The following is a 26,916-nucleotide window of genomic DNA, read 5'->3' on the forward strand; positions in this document are numbered from 1 at the left end:
GGAGATGCATGGGTTGCCTTTGGTGTAGGGTTCTACTGGGTTCGGGCTGACTGTGCGACTCTGTCTCTGGCTTTAGCTCTGCCTCTGTTCCTATGAGGAGGTGAGGGATACGGATAGGCTGCAGTCAGCAGTCGGGTACGCATGAGGCGTACTTTTCACAGGATGTGGATATAAGGCGCCTGCATACGTTCGTATGTACTGATGGAGTGTGTGCGTCAGCGACAGAGAGTATAGAAACAAAGTACAAAAGTGTAATGGGGCAACAATCAGATCGAGACATAAATGCTCTATTGGGAGTATAGAGTATACGGCCAGAAGTATCCTGCAGATGATCCTTTAAACATACTGCCAGTATATACATACGTATACGGATCCTTTCATTAAATCTTTCAGTCATATAATTTAGATGGTACATTATTATATCTCCCAATCATTCAGTGGAAACTCATAAGTCATTCCATTCTGCCCGCCCCCCACTGGGATGTTCCATAATTTGTATCTCCGTTTGGTCTTCAGAGTATAGACAAGTATAGACGGTCTAAGCTGGGTTGTGCATTCCTCAAACCATATCCTGTGCCTTTCCCTATCCTTTTTGTCGCATACTCTTGCGTACCCAGCTTAGTTTCTGTTTTTGCCTGGACATGGTCTGAATCTGGCACTTGGGCTTCATTTTGCCTGCAAATACATGGTTGCGTACGAGTACGAGTACGAGTATGTATGTTGATGGGATGGTCGAGTAGTTTGTACCTTTCATGGAACTGGATGTCTTGCCTTGGGTAAGTGAATGCTGCAGCTTACAGTGACACACACAGGCACAGCCGTGAAGTAGTACTCACAGCAGGATGCAGGCACAGGCAGAGACCGCGGACAGGGGACAGGGGCACTTGTTGTTGTCGGTTCCTTAACGTTGCATCTTTGCCGTCTGCCATTTGCCATTTGCCATTGGCGTCGTCTACTCAAATCAATATGCTTGCCATATGGGATCCAATGTACTTGGCTTTGTGCGTTTACCGTTATGTTTTATTGGGTGTATTCTATAGCGTACATATGTTTATCGTTTTATCGAGTCTCTTTTTTGGATCATGTCACAGTCCATGCGACAAGGATTCAGCGCGGAATCGTTTTTTCTACGGCTGGAAATTATTTGGTTTTCGAAACCTTTTAGAAACCACAAGGAATTTTCATATACCAAAAACAGGTGGGGGTCGTGACCGACCTCCTGCAAACCAAAAGCTAAGGCCTGTACTTATCATGCGTTCCGTTCAATTTCTGTTTATATCTCGTCTCTACCTTCGTCTCTCCATCCTCCTTGTTCGGTTCTCCCGAACAGCTGATGGCGATGGCAACGGTGATGATGTATAGGGAGGTGTGGAAGAGTTGTGTGCTCGCTAAATATTGTTGGATGGACGTGGACGGGTGGTGGGGGGTGAGGGTAGTGTTGCTATAGCTTCGGCGACTGACCAGCCATCCCGCAGCAGTCGAGTGTCCCCCCCTTTTGGCTCCACGAAAACCCCCACAAGCCCTCTCAAAGGCCAAGTTCAGTATCTTAAACACATTTCATGGGACCCATTGTTGTGCAGCATGTGGAGGCGGGTGCCGATGCGATGCTGATTCTGGTTGCTGACGAGGCGCGACTTGCAACAAGAGCAGCAAAAGCAACCAAAACACCAGGACGGACTTCTGCTGCCTATGAGTCCCAATTACAAAGGGAGACGCGAAAGTGATGTCCCGCTTTAAAGACGTGTGTGTTTGTGGTGGTGTGCCCATGTGATTGTTGCAGATCCCATGGGTTAAAAGATAGGTTAATCGCTAAAAGGATTGATCTTATCTGGTTATTGATAAAGAAGCGCACATGCAGGGTATACAACTGTTCGGCTTCACCTTTAGTGAATCCCATTCTCTCTGTTAGGGTATACAAATGTTGCTAAAACCGCAAAAGATGATAAGCATGTGCTGGGCCATAAAATAACAGCAACTACAACAGGAGCAAAAACAACAACAACAACAGCTATGCGTTTCGCAGTCAGCAGTTCGTTGTCGCCTTGTCGTCCGGTTTCTCTCTTTTTTGAGAGTTTAATGAGCATATACAGAACGAACGCACACACTGAAACGCAAGTACTGCATATGTGTGTGTGTTAGTGTAGTTTGTATGTGATTCAAGCTTTTTGAAAAATTACAAAAATCTATCATAAACATTGGAAAAACATAAAAACATGGTTTTAGCATGAAGTTTGATTTCCATTTCATTCAAATATGTAATTTCTACATGTATTTTACATTCATTTTACATAAGGCACTCACACACGCACACACACAGAGCGTGGAGCGAGAAGGAAATGGACGACCACCGACTCTCTCTATATTTGCTGGCAGCGACGCCGACAGCGCAGCTGCGCTCTCAGTATTATATGCTTTTGCTTTTGCTGTGCTGTCTCTGCTTTTGCTTTCTCCCACTTGAGTTGTTTTTGCTTTTTCTGATTTTTGCCCCCGCAGCAGTAATCGCTCGTAAATGGGAACCAGTTAGAGCCGAGGGGACTGGAATCCGATTCTTAGGGGCTGCCAAATATGAAAGAATTAACCGCCCTTCCAAGAACTGTTTTTGTTTAGATTTGGATGCCGCTAATGTTAACAGCTGTTTATGAGAAGAGATTTCAAAGCGGAAAAAAGGGGCCGGAACTTTTTATACCCTTTCCATACGATATCGCGATATATTTCTTTACCGATCGTTTTGTGACAGCAGATGCAAAACTCATTAAATAATGAAGTACACAGAATTTTATTCAATAAACAAGGTAAAACTTCCAAGAGTTCACGGAATTAAATTCAGTGGTAGACGTATGTAATAGTAAAACCTAAAACGAAATCACAACCTAAGTAGTAAATTATATTTAAGAAGTATCATAGATAACGATCTTATGATCATTCGGATATTTTGAAAAGGTGGTCGCATTAGTTAAAAATATTCATATCGCCCACATGTCCGTTGATCTTGAGACGTTCCATGGAGAGTATGTACTGGATCTTGGACTGCATGATCATGGAATTGGAGATTGGGATATTACGGAGCTGGGCCGCCACGCTCAAACCAAAGAACCTAAACTCGTCTTCGCCACGGATCTCGCTTCGGTCCGTGTGTGAGGATGGCATTATGCTGACCACAGGGACCTTCGGAAGAGACGGCGGTGGAGTGGGTGGCTGTTCAATTGGCATGGTCACGGGAAGGCTCCAGCTTGACCACTTCCTGCAGCTTAATGGGCTTCAGACGGTGAAGACGAACGGACATTCGCTTCAGTTGCGGCACATCCCTAGTATCGTGCTCGCTTTAACGGTAAAAGAAAGAGATTCTGGGTTAGGATACGGCTCTGTAGATGAGTGATCTGCAGGATCTATAAATGTACCGTGTCTACGAACTCCGCCAGGAACTTGTGCAGTGGGGCGAACCAGGGTATCTTGGGCCGGTAGCGTCTAGGGTTCGATTTTATCTTCTTGAGCTCCTGATGATATCCGGTTCTTAGGTTCTTGATCTTTATTTTAACTCCCTGGATGGAAAGTCCGTTTTCCCCCCGATCGATATTGGCATTGATCCCGGCCATGATCCGCTTGTAGGCTGCGTTCCTCGCCCCTCTTAGGTAGGGCCTCTTGTTCCACAAGCAAGGCTCCCGACCGTAGAGCTCCACAAACTTGATGGTACGCTCATCGGTGAATCGGAAGGGAAGTCCGCCCGTCGTCGCCACCGCCCGGCTGGTCATCTCTCTGTGGTTTCACTGTATGCGCTATGCCGCCCCGTCGCCCCAACGAGCGCAAAACCTGATAACCTCTCTGGCGAAGCGCACTCGGCGAACTGTACAGCTTTTGCAATTTTTCTCGCTCTCTTGCGCTCTTGCGAAGTCAAGTTTCATGCTCTGTGCTAGCTTGCTTCTCCGTTTTGCTCTGGGTTCGGAATGCTGCAGTTAAAGCAAAAGCAAATATAATTCACGTGAGGTTTAAAGTTATATTGATCACACGTTTAAAACCGCTATTCGTAATTCAATTAAAGTGCCACTAACAAGCACTTTTGTTCGCGAAGCTGTATATTTTAAATCAGTCGAGCAGCTTTGAAACTTTTTGTTCCCACATTTGATCGTACAAAAAGTTCCTAATTTTTGTAAATTACTGTAAACAATAAATAAGGAAATATAAATTTGGAATTTAAAAATATATAAAACTGCAGCTGTAGATGAGCAAAGCGTAAGTTCCCTTTTTGAAAATGTTCCACTCTGATTAACTATTTTACCCTCCTTTGTTAAATATCAAAGCATATAAAATACTTTTTGACAAGCTGTTGAATTTTTTCGACCGCTGTGCTTTTTGCTTTTTGCTGTCGCTGCGAGAGAGAGGCCATGCGCAAGAATGAAGCTCTCCTAGAAGACGAGTCGTATTTGGCGTCTCTGCTAGTGCATTGCGGTTTTGGGTTCTCCACTACACCACAAATACATATGTACATATGTATGTATCTAGTATATGCAACAATGGACTATTCTCCAAAAATTGTCGGTCCTAATAAACTAGTGAGAACTACTAAAAAATGATGACTCTCCTACTCTTTCAAGAAGATCGCTCATGTTCGTAAAACAGAGGAATAACAGTAGCTGCAAAAAGTTAACAGTTCCATAAGTTTGCAAAACATTTTCTTGGCCGCATTCAATAAATTATAATGCCGTTTTTTCGAAACGAACCCAGCTGCGTACACAATTTTCCCCTAATTTGACGTCATGCAATCTGGGTGCATCGGAATGCAGTCGACCATCCTTCCATCCCGTCTCATTCCATGCTTTCCCAGGTACTCGAGGAATAGTTTGTATTTCTTTCCCTTGCCACGTCCTATTCCTTTTCGATCCCGACCGTGGACCCCCGACTATTGTGAACTTTCAACGGCGCGTGACATCGTTATCCTTTGTGCGCGAGGGACACAAGGAAAAACTGCAGCGACAGTTTCAGCATCCATTTTCCTTCTTGTCTTTTGTTGCGCCTTCTTTATGTTCTTTATGATTTTATGGTGGAAAAATGCCTCCCAGCATCTGCCGATGGCTGGCCGAAATCTGGAGTCAGGCCCTTGCACCTATAAACGGTGAATTTGTTAGCTAATATGATTTTTCCGATAAGATATAGTCGAGCACTTATTCGATCTAGATTGGAAGTCACGTACATATGTAAAACACTAGAAGTGTTTTTATGCCTGACTTCAAGCTGGCTGCTATGACATACGAAAATAAAAAAAAGTACCGTACCAAAATAATACATTTTTTTTAAAAATTGTATTTATATATTGAATGCGTATACATTTTTTGCGCCATTTTTTAAAAACGACCCTCGGCCGTATCTCTTCTGTGTGTGTACCAGAGAGAGCGACCGAAGCAAGGCTATGTATGGGACGACGACTAATCCAAACGGCTGGGTGTATGTGTAGAAGAAAATAATTGAGATTGGTTATAATTTCGGCATGATTTTATGGGAAAAATGCTCTCTGCTTTGCATTTTCACTGGGATTTGCCATATTACGTATATTAATGCATCCATCGCGTTTTATTTGTTTTTACATTGCCATTTATCATGTTCCCTTTTGCGTTTGAAATTCTCCACTACTCTCTCACCAACATAAACGCACTTTCACATGCAGCCGGTGTGCACACGTCGCTGCCAGCGTCGCTGTCGCTACCAGCGTCGCCGCCGCCATTTTCCTTTTGTTTTTACTCGGCATTTGCGCTTCCCTTTTCATTCGCCGGTTGCAGAGCGTGCGAGAGCGAGAGAGCAACAGCACAAAAAAGAGAGCGCGTTTCTCTCTCAATCTCTGATTTCCTTGCAGATACATATGTTTGTTTTGTTTTTTCTCAACAAATCAAATAAAATTCAATAGTTTCAAAAGGTTGTATTAAAAAGTGAATTTTTGTTCAACGACGTCACAAATCCAGCGACGCGAACGACGGCGTCCCCTCTCTTTGTCTCTCAAACCATCTGCCGACGCATATATTTTTGCACCTCTGCCAACGTCTACGTCGACTGAGGCAGCGCCTGCTGCTTCGGCGGCCGCCTTCGCCCTGACTGGCGCGACGGCACCTCGTTCAGTTCGAAAGAAACGACAGAGGTTGGTAAACGTTGTCTGAAGGAAAAATATTAAATAATTTAAAGAGAAACACATTAATAGTGTCGGTTAAAGTTTACCCCAAGTGCCTGATACTGTTGTGCATTAAAATTCGTCTGTATTCTGTTTGCTAAAGCAGAGGCCTCAAGAGACGCGCTTCCCAGTTATTTTTCTGCTTTATCATTCCGCTCTGCTCTAAAGTTAATACCTTAACGCTTTGTCTGAAGGAAAATATTAAATAATTTAAAGAGAAATTCATAAATAGTGCGGTTAAAGATACCGAAAGTGCCTGATACTGTTGTGCATTAAAATACGTCTGTATTCTGCCTGAAAAAGCAAAGGCCTCAAGAGACGCGCTGCCCAGCTATTTTTCTGCTTTATTATTCCTCTTTGCCCTAAAGTTTATACCAAATAGATTTTCGTTTTCGGTTTGCCAATCACTTTTATGGCTCTTTTCCTAGAAAAAATGCTTATTTTCATAAAAAAATGTATCACACTTTGCCCAGGTTTTCCCTTTGCCAATCCTCTTCGTTGCGTTGCTTTGGTGAGCCTGTACCGGGCCCATCGCTATGGCTGCTTTCTGCAACACTTTCTATACAGAAAAAGCAAAGTGTTGCCATTCCGTTCCGTTTTGTACTCGCTGTTTCGCAGATTGCTCTCTGGCTATCTTTGCGGGGGGGAAAATAATATCAAGTGTCTGAGAATTGCCTAGGCTTGGAAACATCTTTAATATTGTAAAACTTCAATTAATATTCGTATTAATTATTAAGTGGCGCGCGCTGTATAAACAGAAACATACTAGCCAAACATGTCAGAGCGCGCGCGCGCGCATTTTTTCTGAGCGTCAGCGTTGACGCGGGCAGAAGCAGCAGGAGTATTGCCGTCTCTTTTGGGTCGCCATTGATTGGGTCTCTCTGTGCTGGTGGTGGCTTCGCTCTCTGCTCTCGCCTTAGCGTTTCGGTACAATAACATGGCGCGCGCTTGGAAAAAATGTGCTGTTTCGAAGAACATTTCAAATTGCATTTTTACTACAGTCTTAGTTCCTTTTATTTATCCTTTTATTTCTTTTGTATACTTACTTTTTGTTCTCTTCTTTTCAGCTTGAAGCAAGCATAAAATAGTTGTATTACTTCTTAATAAATAGTAACAGAAAAAACACAAAATTATTATGGCCGATAAACCAAAACGTCCCCTCTCCGCCTACATGCTGTGGCTGAATAGTGCCCGCGAAGGCATTAAGCGCGAGAGTCCCGGCATCAAGGTCACCGAGGTAGCCAAGCGCGGTGGAGAATTATGGAGAGCCATGAAGGACAAGTCGGTGAGTACACCGAAAGCTAAAATATCATTGGGGAAATCGGTAATAAAATATTCTTTGATTTCTGCAGGAGTGGGAGGCCAAGGCTGCCAAGGCTAAGGATGATTATGATCGTGCCGTCAAGGACTTTGAGGCCAATGGTGGCAATAACTCTGCCAATGGCAATGCCAAGAAACGCTCGAAGCCCGCGAAAAAACCCGCCAAGAAGACCAAGAAGGACGACTCTGACGATGATGATGATGACGAGAGCGAGTAGGATGGCTCTTTCGAGGACTGTCTTGCATTCACCATCAGTTATCCATCACCAGTCACACAACAAAACACTACAGCATCAGTGGATCGAAGATTTTACCTGCAAAACGAACACCACACATTATGCAGTCGCTTCACTAACATTATAATAGAGCAAAAACACAATCGATACATCAGAAAACCAACACCAAACTGCATCGACTGTTGCAGTTGCCGGCATCGGCAGGAGGGAGAGCCAATCAACCAGAAATAAGAAAAATTGTATTTATACATAAAAATTTAAGTTTTAGTAGTTGTTTCTTTTATAATGATCTATACACAAAGAGAGATAGATGAAACGAAAAGTAGGGGGAAGCACAGCACCTTAAAGATGTTTCTCCCAAGCGATCTCTTCTGCGGCGAGGAGAAGTAAATTATCTTGCGTATGAAAATTGTAAAGGAAAAACGATCAAATAATTCCATTAAAAATAAAAATATGAAAACAAGTTATACAAGTGTTCCCCCGGTGGATGTTTTCGATTAGATGCAGGGCTCCAGAGAGTTAAGATTAGAGATCCACACTACACACACAAAGAACACGCCGCAAATGAAACAAACGAAATATCGCTCAGGTCTTTTCGTCATTTTGCATTAAACTTTAATAATGTTTAAACGTCTTGTTATGTAAAAAGATGTGTAGTCGAAGAAGCAGAGGGTAGAGGATGAGTTTGTGGAGAAAGCAGATGTAATTGCATTTAATCGGTAGATTTAATTGATAATTATACATATAATTTAATGAGAAACGAAACCAACAAAATAAATCAAGAAATACATTTTTTAAATGCGTTAAATATGGGTTCGTGCCCCTCGACTGTTTCTTTTTTGGCTGGCCTGGCCTGGCCTGGCTGGGTCTTCCACATCCGCTTCTTCCCCCCCATAAAATTAACTAGACGAAAAGTGAGCAATCCATTTGTATTAACCTCTTGTTTATTTTAAATATCAATACGAATTCAATGGATTTGCTCCGTTTCAGTTGGGATTTAGTTCTATATATTTATCTATATATATCTAATGGGTTAGCACCCCAAATACCTTTAGAGAACTTGTCTTCACTTTGGGATTATCAATGGTTAACAAATCTAAAACACAACCCTACAAACAATATCTATCAACTCAGTGCAATGGATGATGATGCACTGCTGGGTTGGGTTTGGTGAAACATACGCAGATAAAAGCTTAAATTTATTATGGTGTATATTGATTGGGCAGGCACTCTCCTTTCCAGATATTGGTAATTAAGTTAAGGAGTCCTTTGTTTTTTTTTTCAGTTTTCCACGGTGGACAAACAGAGAAGGTGTTGCGCTTATTTTATTTTAGAGCTTAAACTACGAATTATGGCGAACAAAAAAACAAAGTCTCTCTCAGAGCCAATCCACAAAAAGTGAAACAAATAGGGTATGAACGAAAGAAGCTGTTCCAAGGGGTGTCCAGTGGGTGAGTCTGTGCCATTTTCCACATTTTCCTTGTGGTCCGAAGCACCATACGGAGAGCGGCATTGAGAGCAGCCCTGCCCCCGCCTTGTCCCTCTAATTGCGATTCAGCCAGAATATTGTCTTCAGCACAAAGTAGGCCAGGCCCAGGCAATAGACGATCTTCTCCCGCTGCATGTTGTTGATCTCAATGTTGAGCACCCGTCGATTCAGCTTGGCCAGCTGGCGGCGCAGATACAGGATCTCTTCGTAGGGCGTCAGCTCGCCCATTGGCGTGCCCTCGCGCTGGGCCAGCATCGAGGCATTCAGATTGTTGTGCTGCTGCTGCTGCTGGTTCAGCTGAGAACGCTTGCTGGCACTGCCCTTGGTTAGCTGTGGGCAGAGAAGGATTCGGGCGTTAATACGGTTGATCAGTTGGTCAGACTGCGGGGCAACCCACAGATATCTTTTGATACACCATTTCAAATCGGAAAGTAAAAAATATATCATATAGATTCTCGTGTCTCGTGTCCAGTGACAGTTCGGGTCAAGCATTACAAACAACTAACGAAAATTTGTTGTTTAACAAAATTTGTGTAGTAAACCGTATTTTTGGACAGTACAATGTCACATCAGCCCTTTCCCCACGCCAACGATGAGGAGGAGCCGCCCAAGCTGGAGCCCATCATCAGTGCGATGAAGTGCGAGCAGACCGGACACATAATGGAGGCCATCCTGTTGTACGAGGAGAGCATCTATAAGCTGAATCAGATGAGCGAGGCGGAGCCCAACAAAAAACACCCGTGCGGCAAGTATATAAAGATATACGAGACCCGCGCCAAGCAGCTGAGGGAGCAGGTGAAGAGCCACTTGCAAAGCAGTCGGGTACTGGACCACATCAGCATCGAGCGGGATTCGCGCGGCAAGAGCTACCAGCGCCTGTTCGGTGCCTATCTGGACGACAATGTCAAGGAGGGCCACATCAATGAGCCGCACCTGACGGACCAGAATCACATTCGGAACCTACTGAACTTCCTGGAAGTACTGGTCAAGAACTGTCGCTATCTGAAGTACATTCGTCTCACCACCCGTCCGGATCCCGTTATGCCCAAGAACCAGCAGCTTATCCTAGAACAGATACGCTCCGATCTGGCCACAGGCAACATTCAGCTGCACTACCAAATGGACGACACCCTTCACGACCGCAAGATCGTGCTCAGCTCTGGGGTGGTCATCAAGATTGGTCTCGGTCTGCACTACTTTGAGGCCAGTGACAATAGCCATACTCTGGGCTTGTGCGACTTCGATTTTCGCAAGTGCCAGGCCACCGAGGTGGACATCTGGAAGTGTCGGGCCTTTGCCAAGAAGCCCAAGGACCCGGGCGAACCACAGAACGACGTGGATGAGGCGAGCGCTGAACCAAACGGCTACTCCAGTGACTAGGGAGAGGGCTACTTATCATCCGAAATAGTACTAGAAATCAATAAAAGCAGCAGTCGTTAATCTCTATCACACAGTCTGAGTGTTGAGCGGGGTGTACTATTACCATAGTCGTCGATCAAATTTCGTCATGGCCTGCATGCGTTTGCTGATAAGTCGAGTGGCCTAACCCCAATTGCTTACCTGCGAATCGGACTCCACAGAGTTGGCATCGTTGGTGTGGAAGCCCATGCGGACTGTGCCATTGGCGCGCACGTATTGAGTGGCATTCCCCTGCTCGTCCTCGTCATAGTCCTGATCCTGCCCATACAGGTGATGGCCGTTGGCCATGATGGGGGAACTCTCCTCGGAGGCCGATGGGAAAGGATGGTCGGTGAGTGTGATGACGCGCGGCGGCGTCTGGACGCGTGCATAGCTCGCCGAGGGATTCTTGGGTAGAATGGAGTTCTCCAGCTGTATTTCGCGCGGTGCCGAGCGCGTTTCCAGATGCTGATTGTGCCCGAGCACCACAATGCGGTCGGACACATTCATGTCGATCTTGTCGTGATAGTTCCATGAGCTGATGAACTGATTTCCGCTCTGGTTGGACAGCAGTAGATCTTCGTCAGAGTACTCGCCCGTAGCCTTGAGGCGCTTGGGTACGCGCATTTTGTCGTTGATTTCCTGTGCGAATTTGGCCTCGTTATAGAGATCGTCATCCAGCCCATTGAACATAGGTGTGGGCGATTGGGGGGTCACCATTGTGCTTTGCTTCTGGCGGGTTCGCTCGGGGGTCTGGGCCTCTTCTTGGGGGATTTAACAGCAATCGATGTTTTTTTGTTCCGTTTTGAGGAGGCGGTGAGAGAGACGTTTTCAGAACAAATTAGGACATGGAATTTTGGTTGTGCAACATTTTGCAATGCGAGTTCGTTGCTCCTGTCTTGTGCGTGTGTTTGTGTCTACTTACATTGTTCTTTAATGACAGGAAAATATTCGCAAATTCTGTATTAATTTAAATTTGTTTCCTGTCTTTTGTTATGTGTATGAGGGTGGCCAGAATGCGCTAAAAAATACCGAAAAGTCTGGTACAATGCTGTTAAGAAGTGTTCTAGAGCTTTTTTAAATAAGAATCTTGCATACCACAGAATGATATTTGGATCACGGGGTTATACATTGAACGAAACAAAAAAATATTCATGCATTTAACTGATTTGAATTGCATTAATGTGAAATTAAACCGCTGACTAACATTCGATTGCAAAAAATACATTCTGTGCTGTTAAACGCGAAGGCGGCGAACACCACAAAATACCAGAACACGATGATCCCAACGCGGGCTTTCCGCGCTCTTTTACAACAGAAAAGGGAGTATTTAAAACAAGCCAGTCAAGTAGGGCAGGGCTGAAAGTCCTATCTAGCTAGTAATATTCGACGGAATTTCAAAAACAGGGAATATGTATAAAATAACTTGAATTCTTTGGTATATTTACGGTATATTTTAATAATGAGGCGGTGTATTTTGGTATATTTCTGAGGGGCATAGGGTCATATATCGCAAATCAAGGGTCACACTGTTTACAACAACGCCGCAGACGCGCGTTTTTTCTTTTCGAGTGGCTTTTTGCTGCATTATATGTGAACGTACCCATAAATCAATTAAAAATTAAAGGAAAAACTAAGTAGAACAATTATTTGAAGATTAGAAGCAGAAGGATCAGAGCGATACGGCGATACGACGAAGAGAGCGTCCAGCCCCTGCGCAGCTTTGCCGCGGCTGCCGGGTACAGTCGCTCTGAGACGAGGCTCGTTTTCAGCGCGCCAAACTGCAGACACAAATAAATAGTTTTCTCCGCCCTCTGCGGCTGTGTGTGTGTGTACGATAACTATAAATAAAATATAGCACTCGCCTTTATATGTACATATATTAATGCATACACAAATATCGGTACTTTGTTACAGCACGTTTTTGGCCAGAAATCATATAAATCTGACATGGAGCGACGCCTGAGACGCCCGCGTCGCGAGGAGGCTGCAGCGGCACCTCTCGCCTCCACACAGCCTAGCCTTCTGCCCTTTACCAGGCGGGCTGGCTCAGTGGCAGCTGCAGCAGCCGCCACTGGCCCTGCGACCCGGACACGTGTCTCGCCCTCGCGCAACAAGGTCGTTCAACCGATCTCTGAAGTGGAACTGGCACCGCGCACAAGGCGCTCCAGCCGTCCTCGCTCCTCGGTCGGACCGATGACTTCCTCTCTGCCCGTCAAGACATCGGTCAAGTCGCCAACACCCATCAGAGAGGTCCCTGAGGTGAGTGTAAATCCGTTTTAACAGTCAATAAAGTCGCTATCAAGACTCAATCGCTATCGGTGGGCCCTTATCTTAGCGAGGGTCAGCCCTGCCTGGAATTCTGAGAATTATTAGGAAAAGCTTTAGCTTCGATAAGCGATAAAATTCATGAGAAGCTCTACTCACGGCCCATTCTTTGCAGGTATCCTCGCCTGTGCGTCAAGCGACCAGCAATTTGCCCATGACCCTTACCACCAACACCGCTAGCCGTGCACCCAACAAATCCTTCAACACCAGCTCCGTGAACAGCAGCAGCGCGGAGAACACCTACAGCAGCAGCAGCACAACCACTGAACACATTGAGATACGCACCGAAGGCGGGGGCGAAGTGGACATCGACGCCATACGCAAACGCATCCCAGAGAGATTACGTCGATCCGTTTCGAAGACCTTTTCTAGTTTGGGCGGAACCAAAGCCACCAACACAGACGATGGCAGTCGCTATAGTAGAAGTTTGTCGCGATCGGTGTACGAAGACGAGAAGTCGTCGAAGCAGACCTACTCAACGGGGGAGGAGGACCTGTACGAAGAGGATGAACTGGAGGAAGATGAGTTCCGTAGCTTCAATGGCACACTTCAGTCTGCCAATCAGGGAGAGACCTCGTGTCGCCAGATGAAGTCTCCTAAGGAGTTTGGCGGCTGGCTGGGAGCCTTCCTCCTATTGGTTGTGGTGCCCTTTTGTGTCTACTATCTCACCTGGAGCTGCGCGGCGCGCAACAATTGCCAATTCAAGAACGTTAAATTAGCGGTTCTGGTGGACTGGAACTATCTGGCGCGCCAGGTTTTCCAAATCCGAGTAGTAGGCGCCTTTGTGGCATACCAAGTGGCTGTCTTCCTGCTAGTGGCCCTGTTGCCGGGACGGCGCATACATCTCACCCGGGAGACCTACAAATTCAACTCTTTGGCAGTGGCTATGGTCCTGATCATAGCCGGTGGCTATGCCGAGTATAAGAAGTATCCCGTCGTGAGCTTTATACTGCGTCACTATCTGCGATTCTGCATCTTTGGGATAGTGAGTGCTTTCGTTGCGGCCGCCTGGAGCTATTGGCGCGTGGACACCGCCAAGTACAATGTGCTCAGGCACAATGTGTCGAACGAATACGGTCGCACCGGCAACTTTGTAGTGGACTTTGCCCTCGGCAGGCAGCTGAACCCCAAGTGGATGGGACGAGTGGACTGGAAGCACTACTACCGCCTGTCCATGGTTAGCACCCTTCTGTATGCGACATGCTACATCTACCAGACCCTGCAGTGGCCCAAGCCACATCCGATGACGGACGGGATCACCTTGGCGCGCTATTACATTAACAATACCCACTACGATCCGGCCACATTGCTCTCGGCCAGCTGCCTGCTGCTCTACGTCCTCGACGCGATTGTCTTTGATCACCATTTGAGCTCGTCCTTCGAACTGCAGTACGAGGGCTACGGCTGCCTCCTGCTGCTGCGCTATGCCGCCACTCCCTACCTGCTGACCGCCGTCACGAAATACTTCTACGATCAGCGTGTGCCCATCACCTGTTGGTATGCCCCATCGGAGTCGTCGCCCTGCTGTTGCTCGGCCTCTGCGTGAAGCGCTTCAGCAGCGCCTACAAGTACAAGTACAGGCTTAACTCTCAGAACCCCATATTTTCCAACATCGAGACGATTCACACCTTCCAGGGCAACCGCATCCTGCTGACAGGCCCCTGGGGCCATGTGCGTCAGCCGAACTACTTGGGCGACATCATTGCCTTGGTGGCTCTGGCAGCACCCATGTCGCTGCGTCTGGCCTGGCCCCCAGTGCTGGGGCTGGTACTGCTAGTCCTGGTGCTTCTGCATCGCACCACGCGCTCGAATGCCCGCAACCATGCGCGCTACCACTCTGCATGGAATTGCTACTGCGCCCGGGTGCGGTACTCCATTCTGCCGAGAGTCTTCTAAGAGATAACACTATTATTTATGAAATTTTCAGTTCAGTTTTGTTTTTTATTTCTGTGACAATTTCGTCTTTAGTTCTGTATTGATTTACATTATGTTTCGAATTGTATATATCAATACTCGTGCATCCATTCACATAACACCATCTCTCATTGATTTTAGTACAAAATTTGATTTTATTCTCACCAACGTACAACCGACAGACACTTAACACTTAAATAAGCTTAGTTAAACCAAAGACTATACAATACCAAGATGTCGCATGAGGAACAAATGCTTTTTCAATTTTCGTTTGACGCTTCATGGTACGGGCGCGCGGGGCTAGTACTTCAATTCTCTTTTACGCTACCTTCGCCTCCGAATTGCTTACCTGCGAATCGGACTCCACAGAGTTGGCATCGTTGGTGTGGAAGCCCATGCGGACTGTGCCATTGGCGCGCACGTATTGAGTGGCATTCCCCTGCTCGTCCTCGTCATAGTCCTGATCCTGCCCATACAGGTGATGGCCGTTGGCCATGATGGGGGAACTCTCCTCGGAGGCCGATGGGAAAGGATGGTCGGTGAGTGTGATGACGCGCGGCGGCGTCTGGACGCGTGCATAGCTCGCCGAGGGATTCTTGGGTAGAATGGAGTTCTCCAGCTGTATTTCGCGCGGTGCCGAGCGCGTTTCCAGATGCTGATTGTGCCCGAGCACCACAATGCGGTCGGACACATTCATGTCGATCTTGTCGTGATAGTTCCATGAGCTGATGAACTGATTTCCGCTCTGGTTGGACAGCAGTAGATCTTCGTCAGAGTACTCGCCCGTAGCCTTGATGCGCTTGGGTACGCGCATTTTGTCGTTGATTTCCTGTGCGAATTTGGCCTCGTTATAGAGATCGTCATCCAGCCCATTGAACATAGGTGTGGGCGATTGGGGGGTCACCATTGTGCTTTGCTTCTGGCGGGTTCGCTCGGGGGGTCTGGGCCTCTTCTTGGGGGATTTAACAGCAATCGATGTTTTTTTGTTCCGTTTTGAGGAGGCGGTGAGAGAGACGTTTTCAGAACAAATTAGGACATGGAATTTTGGTTGTGCAACATTTTGCAATGCGAGTTCGTTGCTCCTGTCTTGTGCGTGTGTTTGTGTCTACTTACATTGTTCTTTAATGACAGGAAAATATTCGCAAATTCTGTATTAATTTAAATTTGTTTCCTGTCTTTTGTTATGTGTATGAGGGTGGCCAGAATGCGCTAAAAAATACCGAAAAGTCTGGTACAATGCTGTTAAGAAGTGTTCTAGAGCTTTTTTAAATAAGAATCTTGCATACCACAGAATGATATTTGGATCACGGGGTTATACATTGAACGAAACAAAAAAATATTCATGCATTTAACTGATTTGAATTGCATTAATGTGAAATTAAACCGCTGACTAACATTCGATTGCAAAAAATACATTCTGTGCTGTTAAACGCGAAGGCGGCGAACACCACAAAATACCAGAACACGATGATCCCAACGCGGGCTTTCCGCGCTCTTTTACAACAGAAAAGGGAGTATTTAAAACAAGCCAGTCAAGTAGGGCAGGGCTGAAAGTCCTATCTAGCTAGTAATATTCGACGGAATTTCAAAAACAGGGAATATGTATAAAATAACTTGAATTCTTTGGTATATTTACGGTATATTTTAATAATGAGGCGGTGTATTTTGGTATATTTCTGAGGGGCATAGGGTCATATATCGCAAATCAAGGGTCACACTGTTTACAACAACGCCGCAGACGCGCGTTTTTTCTTTTCGAGTGGCTTTTTGCTGCATTATATGTGAACGTACCCATAAATCAATTAAAAATTAAAGGAAAAACTAAGTAGAACAATTATTTGAAGATTAGAAGCAGAAGGATCAGAGCGATACGGCGATACGACGAAGAGAGCGTCCAGCCCCTGCGCAGCTTTGCCGCGGCTGCCGGGTACAGTCGCTCTGAGACGAGGCTCGTTTTCAGCGCGCCAAACTGCAGACACAAATAAATAGTTTTCTCCGCCCTCTGCGGCTGTGTGTGTGTGTACGATAACTATAAATAAAATATAGCACTCGCCTTTATATGTACATATATTAATGCATACACAAATATCGGTACTTTGTTACAGCACGTTTTTGGCCAGAAATCATATAAATCTGACATGGAGCGACGCCTGAGACGCCCGCGTCGCGAGGAGGCTGCAGCGGCACCTCTCGCCTCCACACAGCCTAGCCTTCTGCCCTTTACCAGGCGGGCTGGCTCAGTGGCAGCTGCAGCAGCCGCCACTGGCCCTGCGACCCGGACACGTGTCTCGCCCTCGCGCAACAAGGTCGTTCAACCGATCTCTGAAGTGGAACTGGCACCGCGCACAAGGCGCTCCAGCCGTCCTCGCTCCTCGGTCGGACCGATGACTTCCTCTCTGCCCGTCAAGACATCGGTCAAGTCGCCAACACCCATCAGAGAGGTCCCTGAGGTGAGTGTAAATCCGTTTTAACAGTCAATAAAGTCGCTATCAAGACTCAATCGCTATCGGTGGGCCCTTATCTTAGCGAGGGTCAGCCCTGCCTGGAATTCTGAGAATTATTAGGAAAAGCTTTAGCTTCGATAAGCGATAAAATTCATGAGAAGCTCTACTCACGGCCCATTCTTTGCAGGTATCCTCGCCTGTGCGTCAAGCGACCAGCAATTTGCCCATGACCCTTACCACCAACACCGCTAGCCGTGCACCCAACAAATCCTTCAACACCAGCTCCGTGAACAGCAGCAGCGCGGAGAACACCTACAGCAGCAGCAGCACAACCACTGAACACATTGAGATACGCACCGAAGGCGGGGGCGAAGTGGACATCGACGCCATACGCAAACGCATCCCAGAGAGATTACGTCGATCCGTTTCGAAGACCTTTTCTAGTTTGGGCGGAACCAAAGCCACCAACACAGACGATGGCAGTCGCTATAGTAGAAGTTTGTCGCGATCGGTGTACGAAGACGAGAAGTCGTCGAAGCAGACCTACTCAACGGGGGAGGAGGACCTGTACGAAGAGGATGAACTGGAGGAAGATGAGTTCCGTAGCTTCAATGGCACACTTCAGTCTGCCAATCAGGGAGAGACCTCGTGTCGCCAGATGAAGTCTCCTAAGGAGTTTGGCGGCTGGCTGGGAGCCTTCCTCCTATTGGTTGTGGTGCCCTTTTGTGTCTACTATCTCACCTGGAGCTGCGCGGCGCGCAACAATTGCCAATTCAAGAACGTTAAATTAGCGGTTCTGGTGGACTGGAACTATCTGGCGCGCCAGGTTTTCCAAATCCGAGTAGTAGGCGCCTTTGTGGCATACCAAGTGGCTGTCTTCCTGCTAGTGGCCCTGTTGCCGGGACGGCGCATACATCTCACCCGGGAGACCTACAAATTCAACTCTTTGGCAGTGGCTATGGTCCTGATCATAGCCGGTGGCTATGCCGAGTATAAGAAGTATCCCGTCGTGAGCTTTATACTGCGTCACTATCTGCGATTCTGCATCTTTGGGATAGTGAGTGCTTTCGTTGCGGCCGCCTGGAGCTATTGGCGCGTGGACACCGCCAAGTACAATGTGCTCAGGCACAATGTGTCGAACGAATACGGTCGCACCGGCAACTTTGTAGTGGACTTTGCCCTCGGCAGGCAGCTGAACCCCAAGTGGATGGGACGAGTGGACTGGAAGCACTACTACCGCCTGTCCATGGTTAGCACCCTTCTGTATGCGACATGCTACATCTACCAGACCCTGCAGTGGCCCAAGCCACATCCGATGACGGACGGGATCACCTTGGCGCGCTATTACATTAACAATACCCACTACGATCCGGCCACATTGCTCTCGGCCAGCTGCCTGCTGCTCTACGTCCTCGACGCGATTGTCTTTGATCACCATTTGAGCTCGTCCTTCGAACTGCAGTACGAGGGCTACGGCTGCCTCCTGCTGCTGCGCTATGCCGCCACTCCCTACCTGCTGACCGCCGTCACGAAATACTTCTACGATCAGCGTGTGCCCATCACCTGTTGGTATGCCCCCATCGGAGTCGTCGCCCTGCTGTTGCTCGGCCTCTGCGTGAAGCGCTTCAGCAGCGCCTACAAGTACAAGTACAGGCTTAACTCTCAGAACCCCATATTTTCCAACATCGAGACGATTCACACCTTCCAGGGCAACCGCATCCTGCTGACAGGCCCCTGGGGCCATGTGCGTCAGCCGAACTACTTGGGCGACATCATTGCCTTGGTGGCTCTGGCAGCACCCATGTCGCTGCGTCTGGCCTGGCCCCCAGTGCTGGGGCTGGTACTGCTAGTCCTGGTGCTTCTGCATCGCACCACGCGCTCGAATGCCCGCAACCATGCGCGCTACCACTCTGCATGGAATTGCTACTGCGCCCGGGTGCGGTACTCCATTCTGCCGAGAGTCTTCTAAGAGATAACACTATTATTTATGAAATTTTCAGTTCAGTTTTGTTTTTTATTTCTGTGACAATTTCGTCTTTAGTTCTGTATTGATTTACATTATGTTTCGAATTGTATATATCAATACTCGTGCATCCATTCACATAACACCATCTCTCATTGATTTTAGTACAAAATTTGATTTTATTCTCACCAACGTACAACCGACAGACACTTAACACTTAAATAAGCTTAGTTAAACCAAAGACTATACAATACCAAGATGTCGCATGAGGAACAAATGCTTTTTCAATTTTCGTTTGACGCTTCATGGTACGGGCGCGCGGGGCTAGTACTTCAATTCTCTTTTACGCTACCTTCGCCTCCGAAGTGCTACTCGGCTTCGTCAATGCCTCGGTCAGCACGAGCTCGAGCCAACCCAGAAATATGCTTGTAGTTGTGTATATGTGTGTATGTCCTAGGTCGGCACGGCCATAAACCGGTTTCGCCCGCAGCATATACGGCTTTTAGCTTCACACACAAGCGCACTGAAAGCATGTCAGTGTCTGCGTGCCGAAACCGTAGGGCAGCGTGGTCGCTGATGTCTTTAGCGCGGCACAGTGGGGACTCAGCAGAAATAGTCAAAAAATTGTATGAGTGCTTTAGATAAATTTAATGTACGCATCTAATAGAGAAATTTCCAATCGAATTTTCAAGATAGTTTTAGTTTAGGAGATATAAGCACTCAAAGTTTAACATTTTTTCAGTGTGCAAATATTTATTGACTAACTAACTAATTTAGCAAGCTGAGACGGCCAAAGGTCCCACTGTGCCGCTTCAAAGGCATCGGCCACCGCTTCGACGGTGCTGTTGCCGAACAGACGAAACCGATGGGCAGCGGGGTCGCGGTAGAGACGAAGTACAGGCGAAAAGGGAATTGAAACCCCGCGCGCTCCCTCGTGCCTTTTGGGTCCTAATGTAGGGACCCGCCATAGAACAGCTTTTTGGTCGCTCATGCGACATCTTGGTATTGTATAGTCTTTGGTTAAACCCGCACACTTGTAGCTCTATGAAAATCTGTCTGTATTATGGGCTAATATACGCTTACGATTTAGAAGCCATAAATATTCATTACTCTCTGTATAATACACGTACGAATAGGAACTAATTTTTTTATTTAAATAGCAATTAAATAAATTCGTAGTAGGTTGTCATTATTCTATATCTGGATGATATCGTCAAGGATATTTTTATTTTGAGTGGTTGCTTATCTGAAATATCTGGATAATGGGTTAATTGTTTGCTGAAATGGAACCAAAAAGAGATTGTTTGCTGAAATGGAACCAAAAAGAGAAAATCAATTAGAGACTAATGAAGGCATTATATCTGTAAAAATTAAAAACGAGAATTAGAATATAACCTAGTCGATTATTTAAAGATGAAGCTTAAACTAAAGTGCAGACTTTGCATGTCTATAAGGTCAAGATAGCCCTTAACTTGATTTCAAGTTGAATCCAAACATAAAGAATGATGGAGCATATTTCATGCCTTTTGCCACAAAATGTGGTTGATGATGATGATGAATGTCAGCAAACGAATAAAAGAAGTAATTTTGTGTAAAAATGCCCCTGCTCACTGCCACCCCTCGCTGCTGCCACACCGCACAAAATTCTGTGGTGTGGGCGTGCCCCAAAGCCGTTACAACTGTTAATGGCATTTACGAATGTTTGCAAGAGACCAAAGTTGCTGGAACCACCCGTCTCTCCCCTCCATCTAGAACACACATAATGCCAAAATAATGACGAAGTCTGGCTTGCACCTCCGTCCCCCAATGCCCGCCCCAATCCCACTTCGGCGTGATTCCCCCCCTCTGCCCAGCAATAGAAAAATGACGCGGAAACTGTCAAAAAAGAAAGCAACAGAAAATATAGAAAGAGGCAAGCAAACGCCAGCGCCGGGCCGACATTTGCGGTTTGCTATACAAATGACCGACCACCGCCGCCGCCGCCGCCGTTGCCGACTGCCCCGCCCACTTGACGAAAATTATACAATAATGGCGTCAACATTAGCAAATTGTGGAGCTTGTAGAGCCAGTTGCCATTCAGGCAGGGAAACAGCTCCCTGCTCCCTGCTCCCTGCTCCCAGTCCCCGTCCGGTAGGTTGTCCTTTAATGAGCGTTTAAATTGGCGGATCCTGGTCCTGCAACTGCGCATGGGGTGAGATTTTGCTTTTTGTGTTTTTATACCCGATACTCAAAATGAGTATTGGGTTATATTAGATTTGTGGTAAAAGTGGATGTGTGTAACGTCCAGAAGGAATCGTTTCCGACCCCATAAAGTATATACATATATTCTGGATCAGCATCTGTTGCAGCAGACGATCGTAATTACCCTATCGTAGCGTGTGCGATGTTGTGAGCAGAGCTTTTGCTCTCACACGCCGCGCTCTTGTACTGCTCTCTGCGCATTCAAGATCGGCTCGACGGTGGAGTCGGGGAGTTTTGCTATCTCTGGCTGCGACCAGTCCAATAAATGCTTTGAAGTCGAGCACTTGTTTTTTTTTAGTCATACATTGCCTGACAATTTAACGTAAAAACCGAAATTAGAGCCCGCTGGACCGGAGTCATCATCACGTTTGTTTTTGGAAAAAGTTTTCCGAATTTTCATTGGCGCCCGAGCAGGGACATCGGCATCCAGAATTTCGTGGAAATTCGCACGACAAACCAGTGACCTACAGTGCATCTTCGTTGTCTCGGCACAAGTCATTGGTTTTTTTTGTTCTGTTGCGAATAGAGCTCTAGCTGGCTGGTTTTGTGCGACAAATTGGATTCATCTTTACTCAACAAAAAAGGAAAGTGTTCGGCTAATCTATGCCGAATTCTCAGGTATTTAGTGCGAAAAAAATTGAGTGCTAGAACCAAGCCACCATTTTGTGCGCTGTGTTTCTCTATTTGGCCACTGATCTCAATTTCAGTATGCACGGGCACTTCTAGATTCCGCCTCCCAAATTAATTTTATATCCGAGGATGTAGCCCAGCGCTTACGATTGCGCCGTGATGAGTCGTGCCTTAATATCACAACTGTTGGAAAAAACTCGTCCGTCATAAAGCACAAGATTCATACTTCTGTCCAATCTCGTATCAACGATCACAACTTTGATTCCGATTTTTGGGTGTTAAGGTCGATTTCCACATACCAACCCGATCATGTTGCCAATTTCGCCCAATGGAAGATACCAGCAAACCTGCAGATGGCAGACCCGCAGTTTTACAAGCCTGCTAAGGTTGACTTATTGATAGGGGCAGAAACCTTTTTTGAGTTAATGTGTGTAGGCCAATTAAAGGCAAGTTCCGAACATCCAACAATCCAGAAAACATTGTTGGGATGGATTGTATCAGGAAAATATAAGGCATCAGCACAGGATGCTGTATGCAATATCGCTGTTGGTAGCGATCATTGTTCTCTCGACTCTCTGGTGGAGCGCTTTTGGGAATTGGAACAGGTCCCAGAGAAGTCGAAGGCTGTATATACAGCTGAACAATTGGCTTGCGAACAAAACTTTAAGCAGACTTTACGCAGGCTCGAATCGGGTCGTTTTGAAGTGGGGCTGCCATTTAAAATAAATCCCAACGTGTTGGGTTTTATCGTTCGAGACGGCAAAACGCCGTTTTCTATCCCTAGAACACAGACTTGCACGAGATCAGTATTTGCATGATCTGTATATGGAGTTTATGAAAGAGTATCTCATCCTTGGCCACATGTCATTGCTTCCAGACACTCCTCCAGGACGCCATTACTACATTCCACATCAATGTGTCCTGAGACCTGATAGTAAAACCACCAAGCTACGCGTCGTTTTCGATGCATCGAGCAAAACATCGACTTCAATCTCATTAAATGAGACTTTGATGGTGGGTGCAACTATTCAGAGGGAGCTTTACGCAACTCTTGCCCGATTTCGATTAAATCGTTTTGCGCTCTCAGCTGACATCTCCAAAATGTATAGGCAAGTTCAGGTCGCCGAAGAAGACCGAAATTTCCAATTGATTCTGTGGAGGGATAAGGCAAATGTAGATGTTAAAACGTATCGCCTGAATACGGTTACTTATGGGACAGCCTCAGCTCCATTTCTGGCCATCCGCTGTCTCGTTGAATTGGCAGACGTTTATGCTGAGTCCCATCCTATTGCATCACAAGTCATAAAAAGTGACTTTTACGTCGATGATATGCTTACTGGAGCAAACAGTCTGGAAGATTTAGAACGTATTCGGCTGGAAGTGTGTGAGGTCTTAGAATCCGGCGGTTTTAAGTTGGCCAAGTGGGCGTCAAATCATCCCCAGCTGCTGTCCGATAGTGGCCAGGAGAAATCGCTGCAGTTTGATCCTTCGTCGTCTGTTAAAACGCTCGGAATTAGATGGAATCCGCAAAATGATTTGTTCCATTATCATTTAGATGACTCATTTGATTCATTGACCCCTACAAAGCGAAACATTTTGTCAGTTGCGTCCCGATTGTTCGATCCATTAGGGTTATTATGTCCCTTAATAACGAGGGCAAAAATATTGCTGCAGCAATTGTGGCGGCAAAAGTTGGATTGGCAACGAGTCGGTTCCCATGAGTTTGCACACGAGTTGGAACCACTTCAAGCTAAATTTGTTTGAATTAGACAAGATAACCATACCTCGCTACATTGGCCTTCCCACGCATAAAATCGTTCAGATTCACGGATTCGCAGACGCATCAGGTGAAGCGTACGGATGCTGCATTTACATCCGTACCAGTGATGGTAAAAATGTCGTGTCTAAGCTTCTTACCGCAAAGTCTCGAGTAGCTCCTCTCAAAACGAAATCGATTCCAAGACTCGAATTGTGCGCAGCACTCCTGTTATCCACTTTATGGGCTCAAGTAAAACCGCTCCTGGACAAGTTCATGATCGAAAGTGTGAACTTTTGGTCGGACTCCCAAGTCACCTTGTACTGGCTGGAAAGGGATCCAGCCACGCTCGCAACGTTTGTGGCCAATAGGGTTGCTGAAATCCAGGAATCGTCAAGCGGTGTGACTTGGCGGCACGTTCCTACTGAGCAAAACCCAGCCGATTTGGTGTCACGTGGCACAGACGCAGACGGTGTAACGTGCTCATTGCGGACTGAGGGTCCCCAATTTCTGCTCAGGAATTCTGAGGAGTGACCATGTCTACATCAGGTTGAGTTGTCCCCAGAAATGGAACGGTCGGAAAACAAGAAGTGTTTGGCAACACATTCAGTGGCAAAGTGTCAGGCCAATGATTTCATCGAGTTGATTGAAAGATGCTCTTCCTTTGAGAAATTGCTTCGGATTATGGCATATGTAAACCGGTTCCTACAAGGAAGCAAGCGTAGTCGAGAGGTCGTTCTGTCAGCCAAAGAACTTAAGGTCTCATTTCTAAGGCTGGTAGAAGTAGTCCAAAGACACGAGTTGGGACCAGAATTCCACAAGCTAGCGAGGTCGGAAATCCTATCACCGCATCTTCAACGACTAAACCCGTTCATACATACGAGCGAACTCGACGGAGTAACGCTGCGACTGATTCGAGTGGGAGGAAGGTTGCTCAACGCAGAGATTCCGTATGACGCCAAATTTCCTCTGCTGCTGTCGCAAAAGTCGCAGTTCGTGACGCTTTATCTGCGCAATTTGCATCGGACTCACTACCATGCAGGCGCCAAAGTCATGGTTTCGTGCTAAGGCAGCAGATATGGCTAATCAATGCTCGAGAAGCATGTACAAGGATCCTGAGAAATTGTGTGCACTGCTCCCGATCCAAGCCAGTCCTACAGGGACAGATCATGGGAAACCTGCCAGCTGATAGAGTGCGAAGAGCTCGGCCCTTTTTGATTTGTGGGGTAGATTTCTGCGGCCCATTCTACGTGTCTCTCAAGATTCGCGTCAGGCCCCCTATTAAGACATATGTAGCCGTCTTCGTCTGCTTTGTATCAAAGGCTGTTCACCTGGAGCTTGTAGCAGATTTGTCCACTGATAGTTTCTTATCTGTTTTTAAAAGGTTCATCGGGAGAAGAGGCCTTCCGGAGAAGGTGTACAGCGACAACGCCACCAACTTCGTGGGCGCGAGCAAGGTGCTGAACGAGCTGCATCAAGCGTACCAGAGGGACCAGGACCGGCTCAAGGCGTACGCAGCGCGCCAAGGCGTCGAGTGGTGTTTCATACCACCGAGAGCACCACACTTCGGCGGATTGTGGGAGGCAGCCTTCAAATCAGCCAAGCAGAGGTTGGTACGCGGAGTGGGCAACGTTAAGCTCACCGCGGACGAGCTGTGCACCCACCTGGTAGAGGTAGAGGCTCTTCTCAACTCCCGGCCAATCGCGTCCCCAGGCAACGATCCCAGCGATGGAGAAGCGCTAACGCCAGGGCACCTGCTGATCGGGCAGCCGCTTCTTTCGCTGCCGCCCGAATCAGATCACGACGACAGATGCAGCAGGGAAAGCTTCGCGTACTTGAAGCGGTGGCGAATGCTGTCAGCGCTCAAGCAGCAGTTTTGGCAGGGCTGGTCCAAGAACTACCTGGTCAGCCTGCAGAAGCGTCACCAGTGGGCTACCAAAGGGCCAGACTTGGACATTGGCTGTCTAGTGCTCGTCCACGAGGACAACACACCGCCACAGAAGTGGACCACAGGACGAGTGGTGGCCGCAATCAAGGGAGAAGATGGGAGAGTGCGCGTCGCCGAGGTGCGAACACCCGCGGGCGTAATTAAACGCCCCATACACAAATTGGCAAAACTGCCAATAGACGGTTGAAGCACGGGGCGGAATGTTGCAGCAGACGATCGTAATTACCCTATCGTAGCGTGTGCGATGTTGTGAGCAGAGCTTTTGCTCTCACACGCCGCGCTCTTGTACTGCTCTCTGCGCATTCAAGATCGGCTCGACGGTGGAGTCGGGGAGTTTTGCTATCTATGGCTGCGACCAGTCCAATAAATGCTTTGAAGTCGAGGGCTTGTTTTTTTTAGTCATACATTACCTGACAATTTAACGTAAAAACCGAAACTAGGGCCCGCTGGACCGGAGTCATCATCACGTTTGTTTTTGGAAAAAGTCTTCCGAATTTTCAGCATCAATAGCCGAGTCGATTGAGCCCTGTCTGTCTGTCCGTCTGTCCGTCCGTCCGTCTGTCCGTCCCCTTCAGCGCCTAGTGCTCAAAGACTATAAGATCTAGAGCAACGATGTTTTGGATCCAGACTTCTGTGATATGTCAAGTATATTTCAAAACTTCGCCCCGCCCACTTCCGCCCCCACAAAGGACGAAAATCTGTGGCATCTACATTTTTAAAGATACGATAAAACCAAAAACGCAGAATCGTAGAGGATGACTATATGTTTTAGAGTGTAAAATCTCAACCAGATCGTATAATTATTATAGCCAGAATCAAGAAAACAATTTCATTCTTTCTCGCTCTGTCTCTCTAACACACAGGTTTCATGGTCGGTTTTGCCAATTGCAAAATATGAGTTCAAGGATCTCAGAACCTATAAGAGCCAGAGCAACCAAATTTGGTATCCACACTCCTGTGATATCGGACCTTGACCGTTTCGTGTCCAAATTTCGCCACACCCCCTTCCGCCCCCGCAAAGGACGAAAATCTGGGGCATCCAGAAATCTCAGAGACTAGAGCTAAGGCTAGAGTAACCAAATTTGGTATCCGCACTTC

At 46.8% G+C, this 26,916-nt stretch overlaps 5 protein-coding genes, 1 long non-coding RNA gene and 2 pseudogenes across 10 annotated transcripts; 4 read left to right on the plus strand and 4 right to left on the minus strand.

Moving 5' to 3' along the window:
- Positions 1–2,757: 2,757 nt before the first annotated feature.
- LOC117194147 lies at positions 2,758–3,879 on the minus strand (annotated as a pseudogene).
- A 3,345-nt stretch (positions 3,880–7,224) lies between these two features.
- Positions 7,225–7,849, plus strand: LOC117192339 (high mobility group protein D). Its single transcript, XM_033396986.1, has 2 exons — positions 7,225–7,436; positions 7,504–7,849. The coding sequence occupies exons 1-2, from the start codon at positions 7,287–7,289 to the stop codon at positions 7,687–7,689; spliced, it is 336 nt and encodes a 111-aa protein (XP_033252877.1). The 5' UTR covers positions 7,225–7,286; the 3' UTR covers positions 7,690–7,849.
- Positions 7,850–8,174: 325 nt separating this feature from the next.
- On the minus strand, positions 8,175–11,345 carry LOC117192337 (transport and Golgi organization protein 11-like). Of its 2 annotated transcripts, none has more exons than XM_033396984.1 (2): positions 9,594–9,680; positions 8,175–9,526 (listed from the first exon to the last, which is right to left on the minus strand). In XM_033396984.1, exons 1-2 carry the CDS (start codon positions 9,612–9,614, stop codon positions 9,251–9,253), a joined length of 297 nt encoding a protein of 98 aa, XP_033252875.1. In that variant the 5' UTR covers positions 9,615–9,680; the 3' UTR covers positions 8,175–9,250. The 2 variants fall into 2 exon arrangements, with proteins under 2 accessions (XP_033252875.1, XP_033252874.1); XM_033396983.1 differs by lacking the exon at positions 9,594–9,680 and adding an exon at positions 10,757–11,345 and having other exon boundaries at positions 8,980–9,526.
- Positions 9,725–10,636, plus strand: LOC117192338 (MIT domain-containing protein 1-like). Its single transcript, XM_033396985.1, has one exon. It carries the CDS (start codon positions 9,758–9,760, stop codon positions 10,574–10,576), a length of 819 nt encoding a protein of 272 aa, XP_033252876.1. The 5' UTR covers positions 9,725–9,757; the 3' UTR covers positions 10,577–10,636.
- A 39-nt stretch (positions 11,346–11,384) lies between the features above and the next one.
- Positions 11,385–11,839, minus strand: LOC117192340. Of its 2 annotated transcripts, none has more exons than XR_004474290.1 (2): positions 11,693–11,839; positions 11,385–11,634 (listed from the first exon to the last, which is right to left on the minus strand). It is a non-coding gene; the product is annotated as an uncharacterized LOC117192340 (long non-coding RNA). The 2 variants fall into 2 exon arrangements; XR_004474291.1 differs by having other exon boundaries at positions 11,385–11,615; positions 11,693–11,830.
- Positions 11,840–12,130: 291 nt separating this feature from the next.
- Positions 12,131–14,960, plus strand: LOC117192341 (annotated as a pseudogene).
- A 7-nt stretch (positions 14,961–14,967) lies between these two features.
- LOC117192343 (transport and Golgi organization protein 11-like) lies at positions 14,968–16,057 on the minus strand. Of its 2 annotated transcripts, none has more exons than XM_033396989.1 (2): positions 15,950–16,057; positions 14,968–15,788 (listed from the first exon to the last, which is right to left on the minus strand). In XM_033396989.1, the coding sequence occupies exon 2, from the start codon at positions 15,741–15,743 to the stop codon at positions 15,156–15,158; it is 588 nt and encodes a 195-aa protein (XP_033252880.1). In that variant the 5' UTR covers positions 15,744–15,788; positions 15,950–16,057; the 3' UTR covers positions 14,968–15,155. The 2 variants fall into 2 exon arrangements, with proteins under 2 accessions (XP_033252880.1, XP_033252881.1); XM_033396990.1 differs by having other exon boundaries at positions 14,968–15,785; positions 15,950–16,051.
- Positions 16,058–16,561: 504 nt separating this feature from the next.
- On the plus strand, positions 16,562–19,436 carry LOC117192342 (lamin-B receptor-like). Of its 2 annotated transcripts, none has more exons than XM_033396987.1 (3): positions 16,562–16,856; positions 16,942–17,286; positions 17,468–19,436. In XM_033396987.1, exons 2-3 carry the CDS (start codon positions 16,975–16,977, stop codon positions 19,247–19,249), a joined length of 2,094 nt encoding a protein of 697 aa, XP_033252878.1. In that variant the 5' UTR covers positions 16,562–16,856; positions 16,942–16,974; the 3' UTR covers positions 19,250–19,436. The 2 variants fall into 2 exon arrangements, with proteins under 2 accessions (XP_033252878.1, XP_033252879.1); XM_033396988.1 differs by having other exon boundaries at positions 16,562–16,852.
- The last annotated feature ends 7,480 nt before the right edge of the window (positions 19,437–26,916 follow it).

The sequence above is a fragment of the Drosophila miranda genome (genome assembly GCF_003369915.1).
Source record: "Drosophila miranda strain MSH22 chromosome Y unlocalized genomic scaffold, D.miranda_PacBio2.1 Contig_Y2_pilon, whole genome shotgun sequence".
NCBI classification, from domain to species: domain Eukaryota; kingdom Metazoa; phylum Arthropoda; class Insecta; order Diptera; family Drosophilidae; genus Drosophila; species Drosophila miranda.

What these genes read in the sequence shown, in the direction of transcription:
- LOC117192343 (XM_033396989.1), bottom strand. Translation starts at nt 15,743, where the DNA reads ATGGTGACCCCCCAATCGCCCACACCTATGTTCAATGGGCTGGATGAC.
- LOC117192342 (XM_033396987.1), top strand. Translation starts at nt 16,975, where the DNA reads ATGGAGCGACGCCTGAGACGCCCGCGTCGCGAGGAGGCTGCAGCGGCA. An exon ending in CCATCAGAGAGGTCCCTGAG is followed by an intron (nt 17,287 to 17,467) that starts GTGAGTGTAAAT and finishes CATTCTTTGCAG; the next exon opens with GTATCCTCGCCTGTGCGTCA.
- LOC117192337 (XM_033396983.1), bottom strand. Translation starts at nt 11,314, where the DNA reads ATGGTGACCCCCCAATCGCCCACACCTATGTTCAATGGGCTGGATGAC. An exon ending in CTGTGGAGTCCGATTCGCAG is followed by an intron (nt 9,527 to 10,756) that starts GTAAGCAATTGG and finishes CTCTGCCCACAG; the next exon opens with CTAACCAAGGGCAGTGCCAG.
- LOC117192339 (XM_033396986.1), top strand. Translation starts at nt 7,287, where the DNA reads ATGGCCGATAAACCAAAACGTCCCCTCTCCGCCTACATGCTGTGGCTG. An exon ending in GAGCCATGAAGGACAAGTCG is followed by an intron (nt 7,437 to 7,503) that starts GTGAGTACACCG and finishes TGATTTCTGCAG; the next exon opens with GAGTGGGAGGCCAAGGCTGC.
- LOC117192338 (XM_033396985.1), top strand. Translation starts at nt 9,758, where the DNA reads ATGTCACATCAGCCCTTTCCCCACGCCAACGATGAGGAGGAGCCGCCC.